Below are 13,363 nucleotides of genomic sequence, written 5' to 3' on the forward strand. Positions count from 1 at the left end.
TCACCTCCTGCCACTACCCGCCCACCTCCACCCCTGCCGCACTTAACCATGGTCCTCAAACGTCCTCCCGTCCCTCTGGCAGGGCCGTTCTGTCTGAAACGTCCTTCCCTGATCTGTTCTCCCAACACGCCCCTATCAACTCCTAATTAAACTGCTGCCACATACATAAATCAAAACCAAGCATTCTCCCCAAAGATAAACACAACCTCTGCTCTTCAGAGGCTCTCACTCTAACTGAGGAAAAATCATCCCAGACAGAGAGGAAGTATTGATGGCTGTTTCTGAGGCTACTTTTGAGATTTTATATTTTTATGACAATGAATATGTATACATTTCATCAACTTTTTTCTTTTACATTAACAGCAAAAAGGGACCCCTGAATATTTAGCAAAAGCTGCTGCTTAAGATTCAGGAAGAAATGCTTTACAGTCGAGGTAGCAAGCCAAGTAAACATATAAGGGTATTTTTTTAAACAGTTTAGATTCATGGATTGAGATTCATAGAGAAAGGCCAGCAAGTTCAGTTTTCCTTAGAGAATCTCTCTGAAAGAAGAGATGGGCGATAAGAGGAAAGAAAGCAGTATGGGCCTATTTAGACCCAAAACAGCCCAGGAGCTGATAGCACACAGCTTAGCAGGAAAACTGACTTCACAAGAGCAGGGTCTGGTATAGTATCCAAGTCTGAAAAGGAGGTGATCACCTTATCAACATATAAAAATGCAAGCAGTAACAATAAATCACTAATAAAAGTAGCACATCTGTAACTGAAGTGAGGAAAATATAAAGCCTATAAAGGAGCAACACTAGCAGGAGACGTTCTATAGTTGAAATTTTTTGGGTTCTTACCTGCTTAGGAAATACAATGGGGGATTCTGCACCTGAGCTGAATGAACAAAGCAAAACTGCCTGGATAATGTTCAACAGCATGTAAAACACGGTACAAAATTAACACACATCACAAGGGTCTGTCTGGGCTGGACTCCAATGAACAAGGGGCACGGACTAAGGAGTCACTGGAAGTCTTGGGTCTGGGAAACTCTGCCCCATTTTATTCACTGAAGGGTGGGAATAAGAAGGGACTAAATATAACCCAAAGATGTAAAGAAACCCAGGACAAGGCGGCACAGAAGTGGCAGAGGAATATTCAGTGACATTCTCCTTAAAATGGTGCACTCACAAGTCTATCCCTTGCTCTATTATTTCTTTTTGTTGCTTGAGGACTTCGAACTGCTCCGGATTATCAGTGCCAGACATCTGTGTGCTGTAGCTGCCTATTCCTGATGACGACGTTGACTCCAGGGAATTTAAACTTCCATATCTGTTTATTGTCTCTGGGTGTTTTATTTCACTCGTCTCTTGCTCTGAGGGTTTTTCCTGACCTGTAAGTAGAAAAACTGTCTTAATAAATTATTCTGTCAATGGAAAAAGATTTCTCAAATAAGGCAAGATACTTTCATGTTGCTTACATATCTATTATTTAATACAAATAACGTATTAAGTGCCGTAACAGATCATACACACTGATACTAAAACACACTGCAATTAGTACGTGTACAATTTGCACCATCAGTTCTTTTCACAACTACAGTGCTGAGTATTCACTGGGTTTCTGCTCTTAGCTCAAGAAACAGTTTTGGAATAGTTTTCCCTCAAAGCACTCTTGACTAAGATAACACCAAGATGACCCTGCAGCTATGAATTTTTCTCTGAGTAAGGGTAAATGTCAAACATAAATGAACAAGTCAATCTTCTTAAAATATTTCTGGTGTTTATATGTTTCTTCTATAATTATCCTCTAACAAAGCTGCATAAACATGATTCACTTTAATATGATATTCAAAATACTTCTGGAAGATTTAGAAAGAAAAAAGTTTGGATAACTAAGTTGGGAAATTCATAATTTTGTTATTTAACTCACAGAGAACTCTGCTTCATCAGCTAAATGGGAAAGATGTCATGAAACTGGTTCAGTGGCATCTGCAACCATCCTCCACAGTATCACTTACTTAAATGACAAAAAATTAGGTTCAAACATCAGCTTACCAAGAGTTGTCTGTGAGTTGGGATTCACATACTGATCCTTGCTCCATTCAACCATGCACTTCAAAATTGACACTAAGCATTCTAAACCTTTTTTCCTTAGGCTCAGTTCCTACAAAAGAATTCATAAAAGCAATTAAAACAACAACAAATCTCTTAAGGAAAACAAACAGCTCTTCCTTGGCAAAGTTCCAATTTGAACATGGTTTTCAAGTTCTTACCTGAACATTACTCATACCAAGTTCTTGACTGCCTCGTCCTTGGGCAATTTTTGACAGATCATTTACTAGCCGTTCAAATATGTTTGCTGCATTTAAGTCACAATCATAGTTTACATATATATCCACTACGCTCTGAGCATCTGTAACAGTGCAATATGTTGATTTTAACAAAAGGCATCTAGAATATGGCCTTTTAAATATCTCACAGTAAGAAAGAGATGATAAAGAAGGATAATTTCAAATACCTGCACAAATCCTTGTTAATGTCTGAATAACCATCCATTTGTGGTCAAATGAGCTGGTAGAGGTCTCCAAAATATATAGGAAAATTTCTTTAAAGAACACCTGTGATTAGGGAAAAACCTCTACTTAAAATACTGTTTATAACTCATATATGTGATTGCTTTGTAAATGTCCCTAAGTTGTAAAGCAAAGATAAGGACCCAGGGTCCTGGGATTCAACTCCTTTAGAGTTCTGTTTCTGAAAAGTCAGGACTTCAATAACATGACTTGGTCACTTCCACTGGCCTTTGCAATAAAAGAACTGTACTTCACATCACTGTATTTTGTTATCACACAGTCACTACAAAGAAATCTGCAAAAATCTGGAGTTCTAGGAGATTATTTCTTAAATATATTTACAAAACTAATAAAACTCCTATTTCATTTTTTAATCTCCTATAGACCATAAACTATATTCTATTCATCAGTTACATTTTTTCAGACATTATAGTACTGGGAAGGCCTGAGGGTTCCTAGATTTTAAAGTAGATAATGTTATAATCTACACAATAAAAAGGATCTAATTCTCATATACTGTTACATTTTTATAATTATTCACACAAGTGGAAATCTCTGTCTGAAAACTATAAAACTATTTCTAACTATTCTTTACATCAAATAATGTCAAGCACAAAGGGTTTAGTTAACCTAATTAATTTCAATTTAAGAGCTAAGAATTTTCAGACATATTTATTTTGGAAAAGTAACTGTAACTTAAGAGGGGATGAGTGATAAAGAAAACCCAGAACAACATAATAACTTTTATGGCACATGCTATTATGAATCCAAAAATTCATATTTATAATTTAGGACTACTAACATCTTCTCCTCCCAAAATGGGTCATGTACCCTTGTAATCAGCTTTTCTTTCACAAAATTTAACATATTTCTATGACTTGCCCAATGTCAGTATATGCTGTAAGACTGTAAGCTCTAAGAGGGTAGATACAAGGTCACTGTTGCTAAGCATTGTGTCGACACTGCATGGCAAATACAGTAGGCATTCAATGCATATTTACACTCACAGTTCCCAAATACTGCACCAAGGCACCCCAGAATGCTGCAGCAAACTCAAGAGGGATGTCACGAGAATTTCTGAGGGAAAATTCAGAGGGAAATACAACAGTCCCTCTGAGTATCTGTGGATACGTCAAAAGACTGTTCACAGATTCATCATCAATTAGATCACAGTACATTCCTTTCAATGACATCATCATTTTCGCAAACCTGAGGTTTAGTGGTTGCTATGGAAGCAGGTAGTGCATGAAAATCAAAGTAAGAAATGAGGGTGGCAGTGTCCAGTTTGATTTCAAGGTCTGAGAAGTTGTGCAGTGTCCTATAGGCTCATGCATTCCAGTAGTCAGTAACTGCTAACTATTTAACAATGACATAAAACATTTTTTCTTTCAATTTATGTGTGCTTCCAACCACGCCCCCAAATGCAGACTTCAATTCATTTCAGTTCAATACCTCAGTTGTATCCGACTCTTTGTGAACCCATGGACTGCAGCACGCCAGGCCTCCCTGTCCCTCACCAACTCCCAGAGTTTACTCAAACTCATATCCATTGAGTCGGTGATGCCACCCAACCATCTCATCCTCTGTCGTCCCCTTCTCCTCCTGCCCTCAATCTTTCCCAGCATCAGGGTCTTTTCAAATGAGTCAGCTCTTCGCATCAGGTGGCCAAAGTATTGGAGTTTCAGCTTCAATGTCAGTCCTTCCAATGAACACCCAGGACTGATCTCCTTTAGGATGGACTGGATGGATCTCCTTGCAGTCCAAGGGACTCTCAAGAGTCTTCTCCAATACGACAGTTCAAAAGTATCAATTCTTCTGTGCTCAGCTTTCTTCACCGTCCAACTCTCACATCCATACATGACTACTGGAAAAACCATAGCTTTGACTAGACCAACATTTGTTGGCAAAGTAATGTCTCTGCTTTTTAATATGTTGTCTAGGTTGGTCACAGGATTTCTTCCAAGGAGTAAGTGTCTTTTAATTTCATGGCTGTAGTCATCACCTGCAGTGATTCTGGAGCCCCCCCACCCCCCAAATAAAGTCTGTCCCTGTTTCCACTGTTTCCCCATCTATTTTTCATGAAGTGGTGGGACCAGATGTCATGATCTTAGTTTTCTAAATGCTGAGTTTTAAGCCAACTTTTTCACTCTCCTCTTTCAAATGGAAGTATCTCCCTTTCATCAAGAGGTTCTTTAGTTCTTCTCTGCTTTCTGTCATAAGGATGGTGTCATCTGCATATCTGAGGTTGTTGATATTTCCCCCGGAAATCTTGATTCCAGCTTGTGCTTCATCCAGCCCAGCGTTTCTCATGATGTACTCTGCATATAAGTTAAATAAGCAGGGTGACAATATACAGCCTTAACATACTCCTTTCCATATCTGGAACCAGTCTGTTGTTCCACTGCAGTTCTAACTGTTGCTTCCTGACCTGCATACAGATTTCTCAGGAGGCAGGTCAGATGGTGTGGTATTCCCATCTCTTTCAGAATTTTCCACAGTTTACTGTGATCCACACAGTCAAAGGCTTTGGCATAGTCAATAAAGCAGATGTTTTTCTTGAACTCTATTGCTTTTTCGATGATCCAATGGATGCTGGCAATTTGGTCTCTGGTTCCTCTGCCTTTTCTAAATGCAGCTTGAACATCTGGAAGTTCACGGTTCATGTACTGTTGAAGCCTGGCTTGGAGAATTTTGAGCATTACTTTACTAGCGTGTGAGATGAGTGCAACTGTGCGGTAGTCTAAGCATTCTTTGGCATTGCCTTTCTTTGGGATTGGAATGAAAGCTGACCTTTGCCAGTCCTGTGACCACTGCTGAGTTTTCCAAATTTGCTGGCATATTGAGTGCAGCACTTTCCCAGCATCATCTTTCAGGATTTGAAATAGCTCAACTAGAATTCTATCACATGCACTAGCTTTGTTTGTAGTGATGCTTCCTAAGGCCCACTTGACTTCACATTCCAGGATGTCTGGCTCTAGGCTGGTGATCACACCATCGTGATTATCTGGGTCATAAAGATCTTTTTTGTATAGTTCTCCTGTGTATTCTTGCCAGCTCTTCTTAATATCTTCTGCTTCTATTAGGTACATACCATTTTTGCCCTTTATTGTGCCCATCTGTGCATGAAATGTTCTCTTGCTCTAATTTTCTTGAAGCGACCTCTAGTCTTTCCCATTCTGTTGTTTTCCTCTATTTCTTTACACTGATCGGTGAGGAAGGCTTTCTTATCTCTCTTTGTTATTCTTTGGAACTCTGCATTCAAATGTGTGTTTCTTTCGTTTTCTATTTTGCCTTTCACGTCTCTTCTTTTCACAGCTATTTGTAAGGCCTCCTCAGACAACCATTTTGCCTTTTTGCATTTCGTTTTCTTGGGGATGGTTTTGATCACAGCCTCTTGTACAATGTCACAAACCTGAGTCCATAGTTCTTCAGGCACTTTATCAGATCTAATCACTTGAATCTATTTGTCACTTCTACTGTATAATTGTGAGGGATTTGATTTAGGTCATACCTCAATGGGCTAGTGGTTTTCCCTACTTTCTTCAATTTAATGCAGACTTCATTGTTCAGAAAAATAATTGTTCAGTTGTTTGGACCTAATTGTTTAATAAATGGAATTGTTGGATATTTCATCTGGACTAAGTACACCATGGAAAGATGAGAAGCTCTAATGGTGCTGTGAATCAGTGTGAATCTCTCTCATTTATGGGATAAATAAAAAACACAAATTTGGAGAAACAGGGGGGAAAAGTCTTTAGCTACTATGTATGGGTTATTGAATTGCACTAATAAGCAAAAGACTATCAGAGTAATTTAAGACACCATGCCGATTAACAGGGGCTCTAAAAAAAATTCTATACTTACAGAGCAACTATCATGAAATACATGTAAAATAACAGAAGTACTTTGTCTTCACATAATAGATATTGTCTTTAAAAAGTGTGTATAAACTGTATTTTCTGAAATAGATATGTAAGTTACTACCCAAGGGAAAATCACATTATAAAAACTCGGTAGTGAATATTCTCATAAAATAAATCTTCATGCAACAACCATCTCAATTTTGTTTTGCAAATTTAGGTTGTCTTATGTTGGCTTTTCTCCAATTGGAACACAGTTCATCCTGTGTTTGAATATGTTCAGTACTCTCAAAAGCATATCTATACTTATCTTGTTTTATTTTCATATTCTCCCCACAGGGGACAATCGAGAGTGAAATAAACCTGATCACTTAAAAAAAAACAAAACAGACTATTACTACAATAGTTTTAATGAGAATCTTCCATCTATGAACAGACAGGAAATTTCTGTAAGTATTTCCCTTTAAATTCATGCCTACACAAATTTTTTTATATCAAATTTACTTTATAGAAACTAATCACAACTTAAATGGGCTTTATGGTATCTGGTTCTATAAGAATTTACACTTCACACAGTCATCTAAATAGTACTTAAAGTAGTCATCTCCGAGTGGTAGTAACTGAATGCACAAAAGTCTTCCAAAATTCTCTAATGTCAATTTAAATGCCTCATCATCAAATGAAATACTTTTCGCTTGTTACAGAAGCAAAAGTTTCATAAGTTTTAATTTTAAAGTCTCTTATTTGTAGTTCCTGAAGATAATGAGAGAAAACTATCTAAAAATAGTAACTTTCTAGTTTTGCCTTATATTATTTTAACATATGGCAAACTTCAAAAACCTTACAACAAAAATGCACCAGAAACTGCTTCCTGTCCAAAAAATAGGATCCAAATTAAAAAGTTTTTACTTTAAATACCAAAGTCTTGGCGCTTCCGCCATCTTTCCAGCCCTCAGTCAGACGGGCGCGGAGATGCTTCTGGAAGTAACATCGCGATGGCTGCCCAAGGAGAACCCCAAGTTCAGTTCAAACTTGTTTTGGTTGGTGATGGTGGTACTGGAAAAACTACATTCGTAAAGCGTCATCTGACTGGTGAATTTGAGAAGAAGTATGTAGCTACCTTGGGTGTTGAGGTCCATCCTCTTGTGTTCCATACCAACAGAGGACCTATTAAGTTCAATGTATGGGATACAGCTGGTCAGGAGAAATTTGGTGGACTGAGAGATGGCTATTATATACAAGCTCAGTGTGCCATTATAATGTTTGACGTAACATCAAGAGTTACTTACAAGAATGTGCCTAACTGGCATAGAGATCTGGTACGTGTGTGTGAGAACATCCCAATTGTGTTGTGTGGCAACAAAGTGGATATTAAGGACAGAAAGGTTAAGGCAAAGTCAATTGTCTTCCACCGAAAGAAGAATCTTCAGTACTATGACATTTCTGCCAAAAGTAACTACAACTTTGAAAAGCCCTTCCTCTGGCTTGCTAGAAAATTGATTGGAGACCCTAACTTGGAGTTTGTCGCCATGCCTGCTCTTGCCCCGCCAGAGGTGGTCATGGACCCAGCCTCGGCAGCACAGTGCGAGCACGAGTTAGAGGTTGCTCAGACAGCTGCCCTCCCGGATGAAGATGATGACCTGTGAGAAAGTGAAGCTGGGGCCCAGCGTCAGAAGTCTAGTTTTATAGGCAACTGTCCTGTGATGTCAGTGGTGCAGCGTGTTTGCCACTTTATTATATAGCTAAGCAGAACATGTGCTTAATCTTTGGATGCTGAAGGAGATGGATGGGCTTTGGAGGGAATGTGGCAGTTTAAAAAAAAAAAAAAACGTTCATTTTTTGGACCTGCATATTTAGGTGTTTTGGAACACAGTTGTTTCCTCCTTGAGTTTCAAATATAAGACTGCTATAGTCACATGACAATATTGAGACGTGGAATCTTGTTTGTTACTGTCATTCCCATTCCTTTTCGTTTAGAATCAGAATAAAGTTGTATTTCAAATATCTAAGCAAGTGAACTCATCCCTTGTTTAAATGAGCATTTTAAAACCGCTAACAGGGAAAGTTGTGCCATGTTACTATTTGAATTGCCTTTGCTATTACCACTTAACTTGATGTCATTGGGTTAAATGCTCCTAATTTTTTGTATACTTGAATCATTTCACATAAACGTAATGACAAGTCAACAGTATTGTATTTGATAAGAGGTGTAAGTACTATCAATAGTTAGGCTAAAATAACACCAACCCCACCTGCCTTTGGGCTTAGGTAGTGTCACCTAGGGATGAGATTTATGTGACCTGTCAAAGGTGGTACCTGTTTCAGATGTTTCAAACAGATATCTTAATTATATTTGCATCTTATGGTAGAAGTAACCATTTTCTAATGTAGAGCTTGTCAAAGTCCAATGAAATCATACAAATGGTTGCAGGAACTTGAGGGACATCTCGTCTGTTAAATATGAATATAATTGTGCATTTACTTTTGTTTTTTGATGTTACATGTTTAATGTAAAGTTGGCATTCTAGGAAGATGTTCCATGTTTACCTGCTGTTAAGTACTCCCCAGCTTTAAAGGTTATCAAAGATTAAGGATTTCAATGGATATATCACAGCTTTGGTGATTTTTCTCTCCCCAAAGAATTTTTCTGGGTGGTGCAAGAACACCACAGGATGCTGCAGCATAAAAGTAGGTCTTAGGTAAGCCTCTCAGTGATGTGAACAGACTGCCAAACTTTCAGTAGATTAACCACTTAACGTATGGTTTCCACATGTAAACATGAATTGGGTCTGTCTTGCCTGAGTTTGATCTCACTGACACCATACTGTAGCAATTAGAAATCAAGACGAGCTATTTTCCTCTTGTAAGTACTACTGTACTATAGTTCAGTTTACCAAAGTTCTTTAGATGTCCAATTATCCTTAAATGATTACTTTCCTACCTAGAAGTAGGGAAGGATCCCTTTTAAGTATATGGAAAAATCGACTGTAAAGGGTAAAATTGGATACATTTTAATTTGTTAAAATATTGAATAAATATTAATAGATTCACTTAAAAAAAAAAAATACCAAAGTCTTATTCTGTCTCATTCCCATAATAATGTGCTACATGAATTTTGATACTACAGAACATTTATAATAAAGGAGATATCAAAACTCTAGGAAAATAATAATGTATCCTTCCTGTGTGCTAATGAATTATTAGTTTTGAGCCAGGATTAAAAATTAAAATGTAACCTGTAAACCATATCAAACAAAACATGAAGGCAAAAGTTGACTAGCAGAAAGGTGTTTCTAAAATATATCATGCCCCAACCAAAACAGTATTTCCACAAAGGACAAATTGTAAAAAGAAACCCAGTAAATAGGTAAAACATAAAGTACTGTTTTTATATACTGAATTATTTGAAGGTGTGGAAAAAAGATCATGAATTGGTACACTTGCATAATACATGCCATGGTTGGAAACATCCCCTAGTTCCATTTTGCTAAGTCTCTGGAAATATTTTAGAATGATATAACTGTTATTCTAGTTCCAAAGATGTTGGGAGAAAACTTGAGGAATATAATACATACACTGGGGAAAAAACACAAAAGTTAAAATTTCAAATATAACCCCTAAAATATAATTCTTCTTGATCACCTCCTTAAAGTACTAAAAACTTAAAATAGCTTAAAACCATGTAGACAAAGTATTTATTTAGAGCCTCCTTTCAAGATAACCAAATTCACTATTATATACAATAGGAAAGTTACTGTGAGGACCAAATTAATTCAAGACAATTAAAATCATTCGTGGAACAACTATAAATTCCGTGAAGGCAGGAGCTATGTCTTAATTTGATTTGGCATTCTTAGTGCTTACTGAGTGCTTAGCACTTTGTAGGCAAATGTTATACAACAACACACAAATATTATTTCATGTTCTAAATAACTTTCCAGTGTGTTAAAATATGATTTAACATGAAACAAATGAAATATCCAACAATGCCTAAATGCAGAACATACCTCAATCTGCATCTTCAGATGTGTCTTGAAGTTTGACAACAAAGTAAGAAATATGGAAAGAGAAAGCTCAAAAACCTCTGGGACAGATGAAACTCCATTTTTTGAGAGTGCAACACACAGATACTGCTTTATAGCATTAATAAACATCTCATTTGTCCTGAAAATAGGTCCTGCATTCTGCAGAATGGATAGAAGTAACTGCAGTGAAAGAATCTTGGATCGTAATTCATGAGACCTAAAAGACAAAAAAGAAGACAGTGGACAAGTTTAGCATCATGGTGACAACGGGTTGTTCTGAAGATATTTCCTATACCACATAATTTCATAAACCTTTACATGGAAAGAAAAATTCTACAGCATTAATAAAAGAAAAGTACACAAATAAGCTTAGCCACGAGTAATAGGTAGTTTCACTGGTGTTCTCTTCTACCACATAACTTCAAGAACTTTTTAAATGGGAAAACAATCATTCACACATATCTAACATCAGCTTACTGTTCCTTTGAACAAGAAAAGATTTACACCTTGTTCCCTTCTTTCACAAATATATTTCACCGTTTAGAAATCATTGTGAACTTCTCAGATGAAGGGCCAAATTTAGCATAAATAGATTCCAAAGTACTTTTTTCCAAGTTATGCTACTCAAAAATCCTGAACAGTAATAAAAAGCACTATTAGGGCATTAACGAAGCATTATTTAAAGCTTACTTTTTCAGTAACCACTTAAAAAAAAAAAAAAATAGAGGCTTTTAGAATACTTGTACCTCTTAGTAGCTTACCCATTCACTCTATTAATAAATTATTTTTATAATGAAAAGCTGAAAAATACATTTAAGCTTAAGTTTAAAATTTTATTTTTCTGATCAGTATCTAGAATTTTAATTATCAGGATTTCACAAATACAATTTTTCTCCCATTGAAACAGGTTTTTTAAGTCCAACAGACCAAGGAGATTGAGTGATTTATCCTCGGTAACTTTACAAATACAGGACACATTTAAATGCTTAGCAGATGGTTCTTATGTTTATTTATTCCAAATTGTACTCAGTCTCATTTCCACCATATAGTAAACTTAATTGCTCTTGATTTCTTCTACCTTAAAAATGTTATGGTTAAAGTGTCAAGTGACTCAAGGACCTAAAACTAACAGGGAATATTTAATTTTATGCAAATAGGAATAAAAAAAATACTGCCATCTTTGAAATAAAACTGGAACCAATAATATCACAGCTCATTAATATGTAGTCATGTTTCCAAGATAGCCTATGCCTCTGAATCTAAGAATCTGTATGTACAGCAAATACAGCATTACCAAAACCAAAACCAACCACCCTGCCAAAAAGCAGATAAATCAAGTTAGAAACAGTGAGAGCTAAGACTGAATAGCTACAGGAAAGTACAGAGTGGGCCAGGTATTCCCCTTTGATGCCGAGGCTTTCCCAGGCTTATCCACTACTGCTACTTCCTAGTCTAGCTCACATTTATCACCCTTTTTGCTCAATTCCAACAGTAACTAAATCCTGTAGCTTATCATTCTCTAACACAGGAGTTTTAATGTTTTACCATTTGTATTCCCAGCATCTAACAGAATGCCCTGTTAGCATGGATCAAAATAATCAATGGATTTATTCATGTACTTATCTAAACATTAAGTATCTACTAAGTATAAGATATCTGTCAATGAAGAAATGAGCAAATCACTGTCTTATAACACAAGTATACTTTTGACAGGCAAAAGAAGCTGGAAATTACAGGTTTGCAATTTTTCATGGGGTAGTTTCAAATTATTAATATGATTCCAGCTTAAAGAACAATTCCTGGATCATCATCTTAGAAAGGCCACAAAACATAAAGAGAAGACAAAAAAGAAAATTATGTAACTATATTCAAGAGATCATTAATTTTGGAAAAATACCATTCAAGATAGAAAATCATATATTCTGGAAAAAGAACAGTTTTAGGGGTGGAAAATCTGATCTCTTTCAAAATTCAGTTCCAGTATTTAATGATTCTGGTTGTCAAGAAGGTTTTTTATTATGGTCCAACAAAAATTTCCTAGTATTTGATTTAAGCCCACCATGTAGGAGGATAATTTACATTAATCCTCATAATTATCTTTTGTAACATTAAAGATTTTATTTAGGAAAACCAAACATGTAAGGCTTTTAAGGTCAATAATATTTTTAAATCATGGAAAAAATGGCCTTCAACACTAAGACCAAATCCTTATCTCCTCCTTAAAGAAGGTTTCATCAATCCAGAATGAGATGTCAAAACTGTCAGTTTCTGCCTCCCCTCATACTAAAAATTTTAAATATATAGTTATAATCAACTTTTATATTGTAATCTGAACAACCTTAATCTGTAGCATCTGTATTTTAGAAATATGTTAACAATCAATAAACTGTACTTCTGCCTCTCAGGATTTGGGCCTAAAAAGATTTGAGAGTTCCAGGTTTCTAGGCCTAAAAGATGTTTCTCACTGAATCCATAATCTGTGACAAAAGAAAACAAAACTGTAGAAAGTGTAACAAATGTGGTTTCCCAAAACTTATAAAGTTTTTATTATAACTGTCTCCAGTCTTCTTCCCAGTTGACATCTAGAAACTGAAATAGAGTTTTTAAAATGAATTTTAAAATGAATTTCCCCCTATTTCAATATTCCTTTCTAAAAATCACTCAGGCCTTCTCCAAGCTGTCTTATTCCAGAAAGTTCTCCTAAAACTGACGTTCTATATAACACATCATGTTGCAACATCAGAGGAGCAGAGCTCTCTAGTAACTCCCAAACTCAAATCTTCAGCAGGAATCAGTTGCACTGGAATCATCTAAATGGAAAGACATTTGACAATTTATGACTTAGAAAAATGGCACTTCCCTGCTGTTTAAACTAATATATATGATGGGAATCAGACAAGTGACGCCTATCTTAAAGT

At 36.2% G+C, this 13,363-nt stretch overlaps 2 protein-coding genes across 2 annotated transcripts in view; one reads left to right on the forward strand and one right to left on the reverse strand.

The window, feature by feature from the left end:
* Nucleotides 1-13,363, reverse strand: part of ARFGEF1 (ADP ribosylation factor guanine nucleotide exchange factor 1) — a 127,817-nt gene that overhangs the window by 43,926 nt on the left and 70,528 nt on the right. The window contains exons 10-14 of the mRNA XM_043879457.1: nucleotides 10,428-10,662; nucleotides 2,506-2,605; nucleotides 2,261-2,400; nucleotides 2,043-2,151; nucleotides 1,177-1,378 (exon numbers count right to left, since the gene is read on the reverse strand). Coding sequence (XP_043735392.1) covers nucleotides 1,177-1,378; nucleotides 2,043-2,151; nucleotides 2,261-2,400; nucleotides 2,506-2,605; nucleotides 10,428-10,662 — 786 coding nt within the window. The remainder of the gene's footprint in view (nucleotides 1-1,176; nucleotides 1,379-2,042; nucleotides 2,152-2,260; nucleotides 2,401-2,505; nucleotides 2,606-10,427; nucleotides 10,663-13,363) is intronic.
* Nucleotides 7,353-8,337, forward strand: LOC122679172 (GTP-binding nuclear protein Ran-like). The gene has a single exon (XM_043879468.1). It carries the CDS (start codon nucleotides 7,416-7,418, stop codon nucleotides 8,064-8,066), a length of 651 nt encoding a protein of 216 aa, XP_043735403.1. The 5' UTR covers nucleotides 7,353-7,415; the 3' UTR covers nucleotides 8,067-8,337.

This window comes from Cervus elaphus, chromosome 21 (genome assembly GCF_910594005.1).
Source record: "Cervus elaphus chromosome 21, mCerEla1.1, whole genome shotgun sequence".
In the NCBI taxonomy this organism is placed as follows: Eukaryota; Metazoa; Chordata; class Mammalia; order Artiodactyla; family Cervidae; genus Cervus; species Cervus elaphus.